The following is a 20,509-nucleotide window of genomic DNA, read 5'->3' as shown; positions in this document are numbered from 1 at the left end:
GATCCACTGCCTGATCGGTGATGCGATGAGCGAGACGCTGAATTTCCTGGATGTTTTCGAGGTTAGCCGACGTCACGTGGCTCTGAATTTCTGGCGCCAATCCCTTGAGATACAACTCAATGCGCTTGTATGGAGGGTCCACCATAGTTGGACACAGAACGGCCAACTCATTCGACCGTTTAGTATACGCTTCGATCTCTGATCCAACCATTTTCAAGTTATACAGCTCGTCTTCCAGCTTGTGAATATCTTCACGCGTGCAATACTCACGCTTGATGAGTTCCTTAAAGTCGTTCCATGGGGTGGCGTTAGCAGCTGCCAACCCTAAGATCTGAACTTGGGCGTTCCACCAAGTCAATGCTATTCCCTCCAAAGTACCGGTGGCAAACTTGACCTTGCGAGCCTCAGGGCACTCGCACATTTCGAACACGGATTCTAGCTTTTCAAACCAATGGAGGAGTCCCACTGCCCCCTCTGTGCCGCTGAAAGAGTTTGGACGACAGTCCATGAAGTTCTTGAATGTGCAGACAGGCTGCTGCGCGTGTTGACCTATTGTGTATGAATAGGACGAAGTTAAATACGAGAGTTAATGTAGGATCCAAAGATCCTAGTGTGTGCCTATACTACAGGATATACTACCTGCTTGAGCTGCTGCAACTGCCGCAGCAACTTGAGCTTGAACGAGAGCCTCTAGCTGGGCTTGTGTCATGTTGATTCGTCCAGACATGATCTTCATAGTGACAAGTAGCATAGGTAAGAAATGGTTCGCGAATAGGGCGATGACAGAAAAGTGTAAGCACGTACGGTTTCTCATGCTATGGTATCATGTGTATCTAAACGTAATGCGAGCAAAGTTCTAAGCAGTTCTAGCAAACAGGCAATAAACATAAACCTTATTACCTAGGATGTCGAGTCTTGCACGTGGAGCGAAGCGTCGTTGTGGATCGTTGAGAGCACTGTTCTGGTTATAGTCCGGTTTTAATAAAAACGTTTTCCCCATATTAAAACCAAGTTCTCTATAACCATAGGCTCTGATACCAATCTGTCACACCCCCAAAATCCACACGCGGAGTACCACCGCTTGGAGGCGTGACATGACCAGGATCAAGCCACCAATTACATCAAACACAGCATTTAATATAGATAATAGATATAACTGGCAAACCAAACATCGTATGTGTAGCGGAAGCATTAAATGTAAAAACCCATTAAATGTATATAAGTGTGAATGTAAAAATATTCAAATAGCATTCACGATCCTTTGCCCACAACGACCTGCTCCTCCCTGTGCAAGCTCCATACTGTACCTAAGGTCCTGCAAGGCATGCAGCAAATAATCAACAAACTAGTTGAGCGAGTTCACAGAAAGTAAGTTCATAACGTAGTGTATAAGCATAGCTAGTGGGGGCTTCCCATACTAGTGTGTACTAAAGGTGGGGGTTTCCCAAACCTTGTGTTCATAATACTGGTGGGGGCTTCCCATGTTTATCCTGGCTAATGAGGGCTTCTCATTAACGGTACTTACTAGACTAACTTCCGACCATGTGTTCTTCTTCACCGAGAACAGGAAAACGTACAGGGTCACGTAGGCTTTACGTGTCGTGCCCTTCCCCGAGGACAGTGGTACGCGCGGGGGCTACGTAGGCTTTACGCAGCGTGGCCTTCCGACCTGGAAGCCAGTAAATGGTATTGGGTTACGTAGGCTTTACGTAACGTGTCCTCCCGACCCGGGAGACAAATGGCAAATAATCTGGGTTACGTAGGCTTTACGTAACGTGTCCTGACTAACCTTAGGACGATGGTCTATAGTCTGGAGAATGCGTAAGTACGAGTAGCTCTGTTAACAATAACATATCCAACCCAATTCCCAACCCGGGAATCCCATGCCTTGGCTGTGTGAACTCACCTTGGTTTGCTCGGCAGATACACAAGAGTATAGTAGCAAGTAATGGTCAATCACGTCCTATCATGATATTTATACAAGTTAGGTTCGGTTCACGTAAAGCACGTATGGTTACACAGAGTTAACAAATTGCAGCATACAAAGTTCATGGCCCATTCAAATCAATTATGTTGTGCGAGTGTCCGCTCGTGCGGTTGGCAACTGGTCCGGGTGGCATTTCGTGCGGACAGTCAGTCCGTCCGGATTGACAGTTCGTGCGGACTGTCAATTCGTGCGGATGACATTATGCAGTCCGTGCGGGTGACAGTTCGGGCGGATAGTCAGTCCGTCCGGATTAACAGTTCGGTTCGTGCGGATGGTTGGTGTGGTCAGTCCGTGCGGACAGTCCGTATTATTCGGTCCAAGTTTCAGCTCGTGCGATCGGGGAATCTATGCGGAAATCATGCTATCCGTTTACAATTAGATTACAGTTTCCATATACGACAATTATCAATTAACACCAACCCACGAATCAATTAACCAAATCATCGATTAAACAAGGCAGTTTATCAAGAACCCTTAAGAACCCTAACAACATTCTTGTCGATTCACATGATCATAACACTTAGATATGATCATCCAATTTAACATAACAACATAATCGAACCGGCCCTAGTTCATTATCATGCAATTCTATTAAAACAAACATCAAAACCTCAAGTATAGACAATCAATCATACTAACTGAACCGTTCGGATACATCACATACATAATCGATTAAACAGATTAACGTCATACAAACAATCCGGCCGATTAACAACTATGTCCGGCCGATCAAACAAATCCGATTATATGTCTGGCCGATCAGTAAACAAGTCCGGCCGATTAAACAAAGCTCAATTAAACATCCCTAGTCATATATCTAATCAACAATTTAACACACATCGATCCATATCCATCAAACATAACCGGTCGATCAATCTAACATGTTCGGCCGATTCAACAAACCACATTCGGCCGATTAACACACCAATTCGTAACATTGAACATGTAATTATTTAATCAAGTAAAGCAATTCAATTTAAATACTAACCGATCGGTCGAGGGTGATCCAATTCGGGGTCGATTTCCGGTTGCTTGTGCCGTCCGGTTATGCGTGAGAAAGAGAGAGAGGTTTTTGCTAGGGTTTTGTGTGTGTTGTGAGTTTTGGTAACAAATGAGAACAAGCAAGTCCCTAAAGTGTTTAATTTGGTGCGCATATGGGAGTGGGCCGGCCCATCCGCTTGGGCTGCCCTTGGGCCGTGTGTGTTGTGCGATCGGTTATAGCATCGTGCGTCCAATGAAACATATAATCATGAAATCCACCATACACATAAAGCACATAAGCAAACATTCATTAGCTCAAAGTGTCATCAGCACGTAACGTTACATCATAGTAAGTCAAAGGTTCGAGTTGTCACAATATCAACCGCGTGCCATTACACAGGCCATGTGATGGATCGATATTACGTAACAATATTATTGGGCATCCAATTTTTAAATGAAGCTTATGAGGCGGCAAACCACTAACATTTAGCGAATTTAAGAACTCGACCGGATAGAAGTTGCGCTGATCGTCTTCAGCTTCATCAAAACTGTAATAAACTTTTTCCTCCCCTTGAAAAATTTCAATCATTTGATTATTAATCTCGTCAACACTATCATTTTTAGTGGACAATATTGCTCTAGAGATTATATAATCTGAAGAATATACATTATCTTCAATTGATGGAAAGATGGCATGGATCAATTCTTTTATAGCGTTTTCTCTGTTGTTGCACTGAATTGTCATGTCATCGGGTATGCGGATATAGTTTCCTTCGATTGGTTCTTCAGTTCCATCGCCGACTCTTAAAAGAAATTTAGAAAACCATGGATCTTTCAGCGCTCTCATATTTATGGTCAACCGCATCTTCTTAGTCAAAGACCAAAGAGGTGACATTCGTACGCTGGAGTCTACAATCTGTGCTCGAGTGCCACGTTTGATAACCGGCAACACCTGTCTGAAGTCACCTCCCATAACCATTATCTTTCCACCAAATGGGAGACTAACACCTATAATGTCTTGGAATGTACGATCGACTGCCTCTATCGCTTGTCGTTTAGCCATCGACGCTTCATCCCATATGATTATTTTGGCAGAACGAATCAGTTTAGCGGCCCCACTCTGTTTTTTAATATTGCACATTGAATTATTTTCAAGATTAAGAGGAATCTTGAATCTCGAGTGAGCCGTTCTACCTCCTGGCATATTATTAGCCGCTGCACCTGATGAAGCTGTTGCGAGAGCAATAAGACCACGTGACCGAATTTCAGCAAGCAAGGCAATGTACAAAAATGTTTTTCCAGTTCCACCTGGACCATCAATAAAGAACACGCCTGGAAGATCATTATCAACATGCATCATGATCTCATCAAACACATTTTTTTGGTCCGGATTAAGTGAATGTTTGGCACTCAAGTGTTCAGGTTCCAAAACAATCCCATACTCTTCTTGTAACTCACGATAACCTGCATCTTGTAAGTTAACATCGTCAGTTATCTTAGGAAGGTCGAATTCATTGAAATTTTTACCCATGGATTGTACCAAGACACTTATTTCGGTAAGAACCGTATTTTGAACTCGTTCTATACTTTGACAGTGTAACCGATGATCTTCAGATAGTGAATCAAAGTGGTCATTCCATAACTTTCGAATATCTCCAGGTTGGCAAAAAATCATTATGGTCGCAAATAACCTTCTAAGAGCATTGGGAAACTGAAACGTAGAGGCTTCTTCGAGACATTATGATAGATATTCATCGTCTTCTATTAAGCCTAACTCAAGAGCTGCTTTCCGAAATGTCGCACACCGTTGACCATTAACTGTGCAAAGATGTTCGAAAGAAGTAGGCCCTCTGACATTTGACAAAAGTAGGCGTAAGTAGTACCTTTCTCCTTCGGCTGGATTAGCGGAAACGATACGACCTCTTTGTTTTTTACCGAAACGACGACTCCAACGGCGTGTGCTTCCATTCCAAGTAAAGTGTTTTGGAAAATCTTTATTCAAATGTACCCTTGCTGTTTCATCGTTTCTATTCTGATCAAAAAATGCTGTTAGCATGGTTCTCTTATCCCTTTCCCTATCAACAATATTAGGCATCAAGTCATCATCTCTAAATCTAACCATCTGATTATTTGGGAGATGAAGTTGTAAGGCTAGAACAGTAGGAAAGATTTGAGAAAGAGAGAAGGAAAAAATTCGCCACATAGCCTCTGGGGGCGATATGTAGCGTGCATCTTGAAATCTTTTTATCTCATTAATAACAACCCCTGGCTCACTTTGATCGACTTGAATAACCTGTTTGTCATGTCCTTTATAAACATATTTGAAAAGATATTTCACAGATTTTATACTTGAGCAAACTTCAACATTCATGTGGCAGTTAAACATCATCAAAAGCCTTGGGTTATATGGGACCACCCATCTATTATCAAGTGTTTGTCCTCGTAGGTCCACTTCTATCCCGGTGTCTCTCCTTCGATACAACGGATACGAATCTTCTCCTTGTGTCGTCTGTTCGTTAAATTGTCTAGGATAGTGAAAACGACAAATTTTAAGATCACCCTGCATACAAGGACTGCTTGATCGTAAATTGCCGCAAGGACCGTGAATCATGTGCTTGACAACCATCTCATGCAATCTGGGATGTGTTAGCTTGTTAGGAATTTCAGCACACACAACCTTATCATAATGGTCCGCGTTATTGATCTTGTGTTGCGGGTACATGATTAGGAGAAAATGTGCGTGCGGCAAACCCCGCTTTTGAAATTCAATGACATAGACGTATGCCTTAACTTCCCCGAGGACATGTTTCTTGAAGAGTTGATCCTTAAGATCTTCTAATTTAGCCCGGAACACTCTTGAAACAAGGTCTGGACGATCTGTAGCAGTTTGACCAACATGTAAGTTATCACATATCTCAGGCCACTTAGGATTACATGTCATTGTAAGGAATACATCAGGCTTGCCGTCGTCTTGAACTAACGTCATCGCATCTAGAAACCGACGTCGCATGTCGCGAGGCCCCCCGATGAAAGATGCAGGCAACACAATTCTTTTCCCGACTCTGTTTGCATGAACCTCGCCAGTATTGACGCAATCCACAATACCTTGGTACAATTCGGCCCGAATCTTATCCTGGTTTCTCTCACAAAATTCTAAGCGTGACGTCTCAATTTTGATGTAAACATCAACCACAAACTGCTGTAGCAGCCTACCACCGAACAAAAGCACATTATCGGTAGATCGAATCTGGAACTTGTAACAGTAGTACTCTCGCATAGCCACGGTTGTTCTACCACTTCGTGTATTAGCCTCTGAACGATGAAGATGTATTAAAAACAAACAGTTAATAAAAATAAAACGCATTACGCTATTTTTATGATCTTCACTTAAAAAGGATAACAAATTGTTGGTACCTTCCATTTCTCCTTCGATGTTGTCATTGTTGCGAACCTCATTGATTGATACTCCTTGACGTGGTATGTTAGCATGCCAACCCGACTCACCATTAGGAAAAAATAAAGGATACGACAATGGATCGTAACAACTGAAGTACGGCTGAATAGTTTGTCTATATTCAGACCTACCGTACACTACAATACTTCGTTTATACGAAATGATATTGTCATTACCTTGAACCCAAATACCAGCAACCTATATAATTGTGAACTATAAGTAAGTAAAATAAGCAATTATATTAAATAATTGCAATTAATATAATATATTATATATACCTCCGATGTCGTTGGTCGGTTGTACACCCTTTGGTCAAGTTCAACCGAAGTATTCAAAGTGACTCTATAGTTGTCCAGAGGTCCTAGTTCCGCAAGTCTTCTAAATGTATCGACATATGGGTTTGTAGAAAGAACGCGTGTTAAAATCTGAGTAATACGCCGATCAAGATTTGGCCATCGGAGTCTGTGATCTAACTCAGTATCAGGATCGTAAAAATACAACTGCAAGTACCTAGGAGTCCCATCCCTCGGAACTAATTGGTCGATTCTGTGATATATTCCTTTATGTGCACGAAAAGTATATACGCCGTCTCTCATATTGTTCAATGTATCATCCAATGTCACACCCATTGAGGCAAAAGAAAAATTGGTGTTATAAGCACGGATGTTTTGCCTAAACAAATCTCCAATTTCATCTTGAGACGTGAAAAGTCGGTACAATTCCTCTGGAATTTCTAAGTTTGCTAACACGGTTTTCCCACTCATACAACAAAAGGTATCAAATTCAAATTGAAATCGTTTTGCTCCACAATTAGGACATGCGCCTCGTTCCTTTAAAACACGATGCTCTCCAGGTACACCATTGTAAACAAAATTATAAGGATCATCTTCTACGCTCCCATGTTGGAGGGAAGGTTGATCAACTACTTCAGCAAATTGGGGTAATAAAGTACGCGGATGAATTTGAATACCTAAAAAAATTGGTGTATTAAGTAATGAAGGTTGTAAAAGATGTCAAGTTCGAAAAAGAAATCTTTGTTAAATAAATAGAAACCTCGTGATGTTCTATGCCTGACTACGTCAATTACATCATCTATCGGGGTTTGGTTGACTTGACTGCCATTTGAAATACGCATTCCATTATCGTTTGGTGTATTAGAACATCCTTCATTGTACTCCTTGCATTTTGTAGTAGAAACACTTGAGGCGTTCTCATTTGTTGTTTGTGGAAATTGAGTAATATTAGTTTGTAAACTTCTTAACGGTGTCCTTTCTGTTGACCTATTATTCATTAAAGATATTGATGAAGCACTTTGGGGGGCATCACCACTCCCAAATTTAGATACTTTGTTATTTTCTTTGCGTGCAGCATAGTATCTTTTTTGATACTCTTTTCGTTTTTCAGCTTTAGTAGATGCACTCGAGCTAGAAGCATGATTTCGAGGGTTTGAGAGTCCATTAGTCATTGTAAATTGATAAAATGACAAATACCTTGCAAATTAAATAAAAGAGAGTTATCATAGATGATGAAATTCTCAAATCGTAACAACATTCCAACACATAACTTAGAGAAAAACAAACCGAAGGATAACATTGAAATACATAATGATAACATTAAAATACATGACTTAAACGGAATATCATGACTTAGAGAAAAAAACACAAATCCTTAAAACATTGACATACATAATGATAACATTAAGTGAAAGCCAATCTAAATACTTGGTGAAACAATGGTCTGCACAAACACCGCACCCTTAAAACCTCGAAACCAAGAAACGGGATAAAAACATTCGAAGGGCTTCATATCCATTTCAATTGTAAACAACTTCCCTAATTTAGTCATCACAAACCAATTACCATTTGTCACATAATGTGTTATATCGCACCACAATGACAATGATATCGGGGGGATCGGAGGACATGATAAGACCTTAATCCAGTAATCCCCTTGTAGTGTCCATAGGTCAATTGTCATCTCAAACATGCCAGTGCTAGCAAACATGTGAAGCACATTTTTTACATTAACTAAAACACCTTGAACCATTCCATTAGAAGGAACGGGTGGAAAGCTTATCTCCTTGAACTGCTCCGAATTAACATCAAAACAAATCACCACATTCGTACCTCCAATCCAACATTCGCAAACAGTGAAATATAGAGTACCACCACAAAATGTGCCAGCTGACCAATTGAAATGAGGGCTTAGGTACTCTTGTCTTGTTATGAAAGGAATATTTCTCCAAGAGTCTACTTCCCTAGAATAAACATAGACACCAAGTACACCATTCCTACGCTTTATATGCAAGACCTTGTAATCATCATCAGCGTCAACGTACAAACCAATGGCATCAAGGTTATTTATATAGAATCCATGAGAATCAGGGGTTGACAAACGCTTGAAAGCAGTAGTTGTTGGATTCCAAAGAAGCAGCTCGTATGTATGATTCAAGCAAACACACAACAATCCGTTCAAATGTGAAACTATTGAGACATCATTATTTTGGTGATGGAATGGAAATGTAACTATTGAGCTTGGACCATAGTCATTGTTATTAGAGATGATTGGACGAACAGAGCATGTTAGGTCGTCAATTAGCAGAACTCTCTTGTTAGATGAAACTACTGAGCGAGAACAATGTATCCTTATGAAATCTTGTGTTGACAACAACGCATACCATTGCTTACATACAGTCTTAGAACGACCTACATCCTTTGCTGGCAGCCTCGTTAATATCTCAAACACGATTGTATGAGTAGGAAGGTCAGCCATGGTTATACCTTCGTTTAATACAGATAATGATTATTTAGTTGTCCAATCTAAGAAGATTATACCTTGGTGATAGATTATAAATACTTCTACAATTACATCAATATGAGGGAAACAAAAAGCAAAACACGAAACACCAAGAGAGACTTTAATATTCAACAACTAAACAAATAACAACACCAAATGTTTCTAACTTAAACACAAATTGGATAACGATCCATAATTTACATATCCCGTGCCTCGACCATATCCGGTTCGTACGTAATCGTACTCAACTCCGTAGACTTCAAAATATTAACTGAAATAACAAATAAAATATAACTTTTATTAAACTACATGAGCCATTAGATCTAACTAATTATTAGAATGTTCATGTGTAAAGCATAACATACTATCTGGTAGATGAACCAACTTGAGACGTGATACATATATGATGGACCTTTGTTGCACGGCTCGAATGGAACGTATAACATCGGAAGGCTTCAGGGCAGACAAAAACAAATGTATTGTGTGACCACTGTATATTACGATTTTGGGTTAAAGTTCTTCTAATAATAATATTTTCTTACATATAACGTAAATATTATGTTTGTAATATGTTAATAATAAATAATAACGTACGTCTTATCTTGAAGAGAAAGTTCAAAACAACATCGATCACGTTTGCCTTCTATTATTCTCCCAACCACATCTAAAACCAAATCAGTTAAATCGTATAGACCATATATAAAGTTTTATATATTTAATAAAAATTATAGATAGAGAATTAATATGTACCAACAATATCCATTTGAGGTCTCCTGTCATGCTTCAATTCTATAATGGAAGGGACCAATGGATATAAAGAAGCATCCCTTGGAATCGTAAGCATAAGTGAAGAAAGCTTTGTATATTCGTTGATGACAATTTTCTTCTCGGACCAAACTAACACGTAATTCTGGTACTTTGGGCACTCAAGATAGTTGAGATTCTCAATTTGGAAATGATTCAACGAAAAAAAACCACCCATCAATGACGCGTCATTATATTTGTGTATCAAATTTTGTGGGACGAACGCAACAATTTTTTGTCTCTAAAATGAAAAGAAATTTAGTGGTGGAAAAACGCTTACTCGTATAACACAAAGTAAATTAAAATAATGTTCTTACGTGTTGATCAAGAAATATAACCACTAATCTCTTTCCATCGACGTCATGCCAAATAAACTCCACCTTAACAAAGACTATATTATACCATGCTCTATCATTTGTCAATGATGAAAATTCTTCAACGGAAAAATGATCAGACATATCCTATTAAGTGTTCAATATTAGTTAAGTAAAAAAATAAAAACTCCAGAAATAAAATTTAAACTAAAACATGATTAAAATTAAACAGCAACAAATTTAAATTTAAACTAATACATAATTAAAAGTTACATAATTAAGATTCAAACTAATTCGAGAAAAAAAAAACTACAGTCATCATAAAAGTTGTTCTATGGTTCCCAAACCATTTTTTCATCCAATGGTGGTTCGTAAACCGCCCCAGGGTCAGTTTCGTACCCTTCAGCCCAGGTCGGTAGTTCTTGTGTTTGACTGTAGTTTTCCACATAAGGGGGGTTTGAAGGTGGAGGATGCATAGGAAGTATAGGAGTGTTTGGCACCGGACGATGGCACCCCTCAATTTGTAGTCCACCAAATTGTAGTTGAGCGAAGGTATAGTCATACGCCCAATTCAACTCTTCATCCGTCCAACCAAATGGATCATCATATTCAGGGTTTGCCAATGGAGGTGGGGTTGAAACCGAAGGTGGGGTTAAAACCGGAGGTGGGGTTGACACCGGAGGTGGGTTTGAAGTTAGAGGGTTTGAATCAGGAAGGTTTAAATGGCGATCGGATGATCGTCCATGGTTTGTTGATCCTAGTGATTCAACGGGAATTGGATAACCACCGCCCATACCTCTCAATTGATATGTGTTTGGAGTGATTTGTAAACTGAAAAATACAAAAAGACAAATAGATAATACTTGAATTTAGAGTATCCAATTTATTTGACTACTTACTTTTTAGACTTATATGGTTAGAAACTAATGTTGTTAACGGAAGATTATGTTGTACCACTGGTCATGGTTAATTTGTATTACGAAATATCCCTATTTTTTTCTCTTTATTGAAATATTCTATGCAAGTTTCATCTCATGTATATAATCAAAACGGCGTTTTATTTTTACCACGTGTTTTAAACGTTAAAAGAAAACATATAAAATAAGAAATCCACATACATGAACACATACACATAATTACTATAACAATCAGCTTTGTGAATACAGTATTGTTTTAAATACAGTATTGTTTTGAATACAGTATTGTTTTAAATACAGTATTGTTTTAAATACAGTATTGTTTTGTGAATACGGCGTTTTATTTTGTTTTGAATACAGTATTGTTTTAAAAAAATTCCTGTAATGATGAAGGAAAAGATCAAAATATAACAGAACAAAGTAAATGAATGAAAAGATCATAATTATCACAAAACCATGACACATATCAGTCCCAAAAATGAAGGAAAAGATCAAAATATAACAGAACAAAGTAAAATCAAAACTACAAAAACAATTTATCCTTTCACTATCCCGAAAAATGAAAAAATATATCAAAACATCCCACAGAACAAACTAAAATAAAAAGTACATAACAATCTATCTTTTCATTATTCCATATCTAAAATGGACCTAACTATCATAATTTTCATTGAACTACAACACTTATCATCCCCAAAAATGACCTAAATATCATAATTATCACAAAACCATGACACATATCAGTCCCAAAAATGAAGGAAAAGATCAAAATATAACAGAACAAAGTAAAATCAAAACTACAAAAACAATTTATCCTTTCACTATCCCGAAAAATGAAAAAATATATCAAAACATCCCACAGAACAAACTAAAATAAAAAGTACATAACAATCTATCTTTTCACTATTCCATATCTAAAATTGACCTAACTATCATAATTTTCATTGAACTACAACACTTATCATCCCCAAAAATGACCTAAATATCATAATTATCACAAAACCATGACATATATCAGTCCCAAAAATGAAGGAAAAGATCAAAATATAACAGAACAAAGTAAAATCAAAACTACAAAAACAATTTATCCTTTCACTACCCCGAAAAATGAAAAACTATATCAAAACATCCCACAGAACAAACTAAAATAAAAAGTACATAACAATCTATCTTTTCACTATTCCATATCTAAAATTGACCTAACTATCATAATTTTCATTGAACTACAACACTTATCATCCCCAAAAATGACCTAAATATCATAATTATCACAAAACCATGACACATATCAGTCCCAAAAATGAAGGAAAAGATCAAAATATAACAGAACAAAGTAAAATCAAAACTACAAAAACAATTTATCCTTTCACTATCCCGAAAAATGAAAAAATATATCAAAACATCCCACAGAACAAACTAAAATAAAAAGTACATAACAATCTATCTTTTCACTATTCCATATCTAAAATTGACCTAACTATCATAATTTTCATTGAACTACAACACTTATCATCCCCAAAAATGACCTAAATATCATAATTATCACAAAACCATGACACATATCAGTCCCAAAAATGAAGGAAAAGATCAAAATATAACAGAACAAAGTAAAATCAAAACTACAAAAACAATTTATCCTTTCACTATGTCATATTTGAAAGAACTTACAACAATGCAAGAGGGAGATGTGAAAAGCCGACAAAAATTTTAAAACCTTGATGTGAGAGCCGAGAAACAACGCAAGATCCGAATGCAAAGAGTTGATATATTCTGAAATCGAAGTAAATAGAAGTTGTTAAGTTGATGTTTTGAAAGTAGGATTATTCAACTGAGATAAACTTACAATTTCAGTTGAGAGTAGTTGAGAGTTTGTAAAGTGTGAGTAGAGTGTAGATATCTCTGGATTATTTATAGAGACTGAAGCAAGCAGTGCTGTCTTTCAAACAGTGTATGGAAGAGTGTTGATATATTATAGAGACTGCAGCAAGCAAGCTGTCTTTCACACAAAACTAAAGTGTTGCTTTTTCCTGTAGATTGTACTTCCCTGCTTTTGGCATCCCTTTTTGTGAGATGTGTGAGCATTGAGAGAGAAAGCATATGGTGATCCGTGTGAAGTCAAATGGACGGTCCCGATCTTGATCCCTTTTTGTCTGTAGCATAAGTCAAATGGGTTAAGATCAGTTAAAAAACAAAAAGCATAAAAATAACAAAACACATCATAAAACACAAAATATAGTCAAGTTTATATTCTCTCAGTAGCATAGCATGTTAAAAATTAATATTCAAGGCTTAGAAATTACCAAAAAAGAGCGAAAAACCGACTGAATTCGAATCTCAGCCCATTCTTGACACTAATGCTCCGTTAGTTCTCGCAAAGTCAACCATCATAAAAAGAAATCAAGTATTAGTAAAGATTTGATATTAGTTATAACCAGTACACTATTAACTTAAAATAAATTTAATATAAATCACATTTTGTCAAGTTGTAAATATAAAAACCTTTATTATAAAAAAAAAAGAAAAGAAAATTGATGAATGATGATAAACTTTACTTTACCTCCGCTTGAGTGAGCATGAGACCACTAAGTGAGGGAACATTCTGCATATGAAGCCCCCATCGATTCGAATGAAGCAGCGTTCAGCGTCGCCAAAGCCAATTCCGAGACTCTCCAAGCAGATACACTTTCTCCGGCAGCCAGAAGATCGGAGTGAGCTTGTTCTGTAATAATAGTGATCGTGACAGTCGTTAACCAAAGGTATAACTAATTAAATTCAGATCCTAAAAAAAGGTTTCCTTGCGAGTTGCGAGTGACATACCTGAACTGTTCTTGAATCTGACATGGGATGGTGAGACCGCATCTATGGTCAAGCCTGAACTGTTCTTCGACCTTTTAAAAGGAAGACCTTTAACACTGGGTTGCTAAGATAGCTCGTTGGAATGATGACCTGTCATAGCTTGGGTGTTACATAAACTGCCAGGTCCCTTTTAAGGATATCATTTGGCAAATCAGGCTTTAACTCTTTTTATAAGTGAGCCGTTTGCCTCGAATCGGCCTATTAGACCACGATGACTAATAATAATCAGTCCCTACATGTCGAACTACCTGTCAAAAAAAAGAACAAATAAATAACTAAAGAAACCAATATGACAAAGTCATTAAAAACAAATAAACAACTAAATAAAGAAGGTAAAACATTAGATCGCTAAAAGGGTATGGTCTGAAACAAACACCACTTAATTAGCATTACAAGGTACTTTCTAAGATTACCTATATATTATAACAAACAACGCTTTGTACTCAGAAAGGGCGATTCAACATTAGATCGCAAAACGGCTTGCCCAAATCCAGGAACAACCTGCATATCAAAATCAATGAAAATTTACATATCAACATCAAGATTAAAGATAAATCAACATTTAGAACCTAACCTGAGTCGATTCATCACAAAACACATGCGAAAATCCTTCGTAAACCTCAGATTTCGTCCTTCGAACATCCGTCAACCGCTTCACCTGAAAAGTAAGAATCACAAAAGAACATGGTAAGATATATAACACTCATTGCAACTTATCAGAACATCAAACGGATCCCTTGTTCAAATCTGTGGATCCCTTGCCAGATAAAGCTTGTGATACATCTCATGAAACCCTAGATCTGCTCATCAAACGGATCTGGTGATAGATCTCATGAAACCCTAGATCGCCGAGAAGAGAGAGAAGAGAGAGAGAAGAGAGAGAGAAGATCTGATGTTGTTTTGTGAGATGTGTGAGCATTGAGAGAGAAAGCATTAGGTGATCCGTGTGAAGTCAAATGGACGGTCCCGATCTTGATCCGTGTGAGAAAGTTAAACAATTGGACGGCAGATGTATACCCTTGTAAAGGGTAAAAGGGTTTGTGTTTTCTTGTGCCTTAACAGTTGTACATTGTGCATTAAGTGTTTTTTCAACACCTTGTTCAATTACCATCTTGTCCTTCACATATGTTTATTAAAGTAGTATAGATATATATAATACCCCACAAGTGGGTATTTGGACAAGATACAAAATTTATATTAATCTAAATATGTTTCTCACAAATACATGGACTTGGACAAATATTTGGACATTATTGGACATATATATATTTGGACAAATATATAAAAATTACTACCATTTAATGGAAGTTATATAAAACCAGATAAGATAAACGACAAAAATTAAATATATATATGGTTGATGAGTATGACAATATATATATATATATATATATATATATATATGTAAGTATCTATAGAAAACCTACTTTAATTTAGAAAACCCGGGAAACTCAAAGCTCCCAATGTTTTTTTTCTTGAAAAAATTTACACATGTTATATACATGTTTTTAAGGGTTTTGGGGAAAAAAAAAAATCAAAAAAGCGCCGAGTAGATATTTAAAAAAAAACAATTTTTGGTGTAACACATGTTACAAATATTTTAGATGAATGTAACATGTGTTACACCAAAACTTGTTTATTTTTTTAAAAAATATCTACTCGGCGCTTTTTTGAATTTTTTTTTTTGCCCAAAACCCTTAAAAACATGTATATAACATGTGTAAATTTTTTCAAGAAAAAAAAAACATCGGGAGCTTTGAGTTTCCCGGGTTTTCTAAATTAAAGTGGGTTTTCTATACATCCTTCCCCTATATATATATATATATACATATATATATATATATACACATATATAGGGCAGGATTTAGAGAGAACGGTGAAAAGTGTGAGAACGGTGAGAACGATTTTGGTGGTGACATGTGGCACTGATGTAAATTACACTAAAGGGTAATATTGTCAAAAAAACCCACTAACATGAACCGGGTGTTCAAATAAAACGGCATAAGCTATTTTTTGAGCTATAATTTACAACAGCTCAAAAAAAATGTCACACCCCGACCACGTAAAACAACAAATCGTGGCGGAAACGTCGGGGAGTGTTGTAACAGAATCATTGTTTCGCAACTATGGATCAAATAATTTTGTTTTATTGAATTTTTGAACTTAATGTTTTGTTACAAATCAGATAAATACAAATAATTATTCTCAGTTTTAAAGTCGCTAAGGCACTAGTCCATCCTATGTGTAGCATGCATCAACAATCATCACATAGCAGTACCTGAAACATATATGAAAATATGGTACGTCAGCATAAAAATGCCCGTGAGTAACATAGGATTTTGTGTATTAGATTCATGGCTTTAGATAATACGAGAAAAGGTTTTATGTTTTTAAAATAACCATGAATCTAATGTAAAAGTTTTGTTTCTAAAAACGTGTCGTTTTGGAAAAGGGTTTATAGTATAGATAAAAATATACTTTGGTTTTGAAAAGTTTGTATAAATAATATTACAAAGTATACTTTAGTTTTGAAATAGTTAAATAGATAGTATATCGAAATATATTTTAGTAATTAAAATAATAGTTTTGGTACTATATCTCAAATATATTTTGGTTTAAGGATAAAAGTATTGGTAGTATATCTAATTATACTTTGGTTTGAAAATAGCATATCAACTATGCTTTGGTTTAAAAATATAGCATATCAACTATGCTTTGGTTTAAAAATATAGCATATCAACTATGCTTTGGTTTAAAAATATAGCATATAAACTGTTTTGGTCAAAAATTACCGAAGCAATTAAGTGATCAAATTAGTTAAGTGAGGTAGTGTGCTAAAAAGTGTGTTGAAAATATGCTGGTTATGTTCTTTGGAAAAACAGTGTTCAGGATACGGCTCAGGATATTGAGTTGTATCTACGATCAAACAATGAGCAAAAAGGTAAAGTAAATGACACGAGATGTACGAGGAAAGCCCTTGATCAATCTAGATCGCCGGCATAAAACCTCGGGAGCTGACAATCGCAGCTGCCTAGTTCTTCTTATTGCTTTAAACTTCAGGATACAGTGCAGGATATAGATCAGATCACTAAGTGTTACAATGAATTTGTGAAAGTTGCGAGAGAGCAAGTGTTGAGGGTGTAGAGAGTGTGATTGTGATGTCCTAGTTGATCTAATATACCCACTATTTATAGTAACGAATTACAAACTAAAATTCCTATAAACATGGGATGCTCCGAATATTCCAATGTGAACGTTGTAGACCGAGTAATGCGGCTTCAACGGCTTCTTGTGAACGACTTGGACCGAGTCTTCAGTAGAAAAGGTCTTCATGAACGTTGCTAGCTTCTAACCCACGTACCTGCATTCAATCCGTTAATGATCCTGAGGATACCATTCAGGATGTTACCAATATCCTGAGTCAGCATCCCGGATGTAAACAGATACAATATAAACAAGATATATATCAAGATATTTTCCAGGATATGGGCTCAGAATTTCACCCATAACAATTGTCCCAAAAAATGTTACCGTTTGACATCCTGCACTAACGGTTACATTTTTCACGGTGGCCGAGGTAATTAAAAGATAAGACCATTGATGTGACAACTTTCAACCACCCGGCCTATATTTACTCATCATGCCCTATATCTTCTCGTCCTTATCTCTCTTTTAACCACAATCGACAAGGAAAAAGGTAATATTCTCTCCCTCATCTTCGTATTCATCTTTTATCTTACTCCGGCAAGAATTCAGGCGACCAAATGCCTAGGCAAACGAGGTCCAGTTCAGGCGACTCGGCTCTCATATTCATCCAACAGAACCTTCTCCAAGAGCCAGAGAAAGAAGCATGTACCTTCGATAGTGCCCATCTGTCAGCCTTGAAATCCTCCGGCATCTTCCCGGAAGGGACCGTGTTTAGACCGTTTGACCGGGAAATCCGGTCGGACATGGTCTCCAGCGAGTGGATATGCTTTAGTGCTTTCCCTTTTACCCTAGGGCTACAATTCCCCTTTCCAGATTTCATCACCGAGTTCTTTAATATCACCAAAATCTCTTTCAGCCAAACCATGCCAATGCTCTGGCGTGTTTTATCCGTTCTTGACCAAATCAAGAGAAACCACATTCCTGATCTTTCTGTCCATGACCTCCCCCTAGCATACCGACTTAGATGCCACGGGTCTTGTCGATTCTTGTTTTACTCTACTTCTGGTGACCCATTGATACTTCGTGCCACCAGGAACGAGGATGGTTGGCAATCTAAATATTTCTTTGTAAAAAGGGATTCAATCCCTGGGGGAACGGATTATCCGATGAGATGGTTGAAGAAGGGTAGGATTTAGGGTTTAAAGATAATCCTGCCTCTTATCCTGCTTTATATCCTGAACTGACCAACTTTCTCTGTTGTGTATGCAGCTGATTTCAGGAAAGTTGCACCTCCCCTCGCTGATTCTCAAAAAAGAATAGACGCCATTAGACTCCTTCCAGAGGCAGAGAGAAGTTTCAACCCATCTCCATTAACTCCAAGTCCTCTTTCAAGCGCAAACATGTCTGGTAAGGATCCTGCAAAATATCCTGTACATACTGTTTTGGTCAAAAATCACACAAGGATAATGCAACCAAACTTTATGTAAATGGGGTCTGATGCTTGGTTTGTAGAAAAAGTAAAGGATCACTTCAATGTGAAATATGCAAAGACACGGTGATTTATACGAGGAAAAAGCCCTTGATCAATGTATGATCTCCGGCATAAAAAACCTCGGGTGATGGCAACTACCGATCACCAAACTTCAATATAAGATAAAATGGTTACAACTTTGGATGATAATGAGCTGAGTACAAGGATCACTATAGTTTCGAGTGTCTAAGCGTGTGAGAGTTGTGTTGTGTGTTCTTCCGAATGAGGAAGAGTGTTATATATACAAGTGTAGGTGACCTATTTTAGGTAAAAAGACTAATAATCAGCTCATTACCCCTTTAGAAATAAAAGTAAATCTAGCCTAAATTATCGCCCTTAAATCATGCCATGGTTCCATATCCTTCACAACGTCCATCTCCGATTAAGCACATGCCATAATTGTAAAGACGTGTCTTCTAATTGTGATGCTTAAGAGCGGATCCTGCTAGATGTCCTGCAAAACAACATTAAATTCAACGAAAGCAACTGTTAGCATGAGGATCCTATGATGGTCCGTGATCCTGATCCTGGAACTCTGCTGAGGATCACTATCTGCCAAAGAAACAAGGATCACTGGTTAGGATCACATGTGAGGATCATGTATTGTAAAAATCCAGCCCCAACAATTGCCCCCAAAATATAAGGAGTTCATTGTAAATTAACGAGTTATATTTTGTTCTGATCTTATCTTCAACGGACAACTCGGATAACTAGCCGTTATAACCGGACTAGCCGTTGCGATCATTACGTCACTGAAGTGACATCCCTGCAAATCATGATTATAAATAGGAGATAGGGTTGTTTTGGTCAAAAATCACACAAGGATAATGTAACCAAACTTTATGTAAATGGGGTATGATGCTTGGTTTGTAGAAAAAGTATAGGATCACTTCAATATGACATATGCAAAGACACAATGATTTATACGAGGAAAAAGCCCTTGATCAATGTATGATCTCCGGCATAAAAAACCTCGGGTGATGGCAACTACCGATCACCAAACTTCAATATAAGAAAAATAGTTACAACTTTGGATGATAATGAGCTGAGTACAATGGTCACTATAGTTTCGAGTGTCTAAGCGTGTGAGAGTTGTGTTGTGTGTTCTTCCGAATGAGGAAGAGTGGTATTTATACAAGTGTAGGTGATCTATTTTAGGTAAAAGACTAATAATCAGCTCATTACCCCTTTAGAAATAAAAGACAATCTAGCCTAAATTGCCGCCCATAAATCAAGCTAAGTTTCCATATCCTTTGCAACGTCTATCTCCGATTAAGCTCATGCTATAATTGTGAAGACGCGTCCCTTGATTATGATGCTAAGAGCGTATCCTGCTAGATATTTCCTGCAAAATAACATTGAATTCAACGAAAGCAACTGTTAGTATGAGGATCCTATGATGGTCCGTGATCCTGATCCTGGGACTCTGCTGAGGATCACTATCTGTCAAGGAAACAAGGATCACTGGTTAGGATCACATGTGAGGATCATGTATTGTAAAAATCCAGCCCTAACAATTGCCCCCAAAATATAAGGAGTTTATTGTAAATAAACGAGTTATATTTTGCTTTGATCTTATCTGCAACGAATGACTCGGATAACTAGCCGTTAATATCGAACTAGCCGTTGCAACCCTTACGTCATAGATGTGACAATCCCTGCAAATCATGATTATAAATAGGAGATAGGGTTGGGATCACTCTGCATTTAAATTCGAGATAT

The 20,509-nt window shown here is 37.4% G+C and overlaps 3 protein-coding genes and 1 long non-coding RNA gene across 4 annotated transcripts; all 4 read right to left on the bottom strand.

Moving 5' to 3' along the window:
- Nucleotides 1–3,338: 3,338 nt before the first annotated feature.
- On the bottom strand, nucleotides 3,339–4,643 carry LOC110888643 (ATP-dependent DNA helicase PIF1-like). The gene has a single exon (XM_022136159.1). It carries the CDS (start codon nucleotides 4,641–4,643, stop codon nucleotides 3,339–3,341), a length of 1,305 nt encoding a protein of 434 aa, XP_021991851.1.
- Nucleotides 4,644–4,706: 63 nt separating this feature from the next.
- Nucleotides 4,707–7,887, bottom strand: LOC110888644. The gene is made up of 4 exons (XM_022136160.1): nucleotides 7,476–7,887; nucleotides 6,701–7,392; nucleotides 6,383–6,620; nucleotides 4,707–6,280 (listed from the first exon to the last, which is right to left on the bottom strand). Exons 1-4 carry the CDS (start codon nucleotides 7,885–7,887, stop codon nucleotides 4,707–4,709), a joined length of 2,916 nt encoding a protein of 971 aa, XP_021991852.1.
- A 248-nt stretch (nucleotides 7,888–8,135) lies between these two features.
- LOC110888645 (F-box/kelch-repeat protein At3g17530) lies at nucleotides 8,136–9,194 on the bottom strand. The gene has a single exon (XM_022136161.1). It carries the CDS (start codon nucleotides 9,192–9,194, stop codon nucleotides 8,136–8,138), a length of 1,059 nt encoding a protein of 352 aa, XP_021991853.1.
- A 3,634-nt stretch (nucleotides 9,195–12,828) lies between these two features.
- Nucleotides 12,829–13,156, bottom strand: LOC110887244. Its single transcript, XR_002563173.2, has 2 exons — nucleotides 13,097–13,156; nucleotides 12,829–13,023 (listed from the first exon to the last, which is right to left on the bottom strand). It is a non-coding gene; the product is annotated as an uncharacterized LOC110887244 (long non-coding RNA).
- Between the last annotated feature and the right edge of the window lie 7,353 nt (nucleotides 13,157–20,509).

Source organism: Helianthus annuus, chromosome 17, assembly GCF_002127325.2.
Source record: "Helianthus annuus cultivar XRQ/B chromosome 17, HanXRQr2.0-SUNRISE, whole genome shotgun sequence".
NCBI lineage: Eukaryota > Viridiplantae > Streptophyta > Magnoliopsida > Asterales > Asteraceae > Helianthus > Helianthus annuus.
This window is presented reverse-complemented; position numbering and strand designations above follow the sequence as displayed.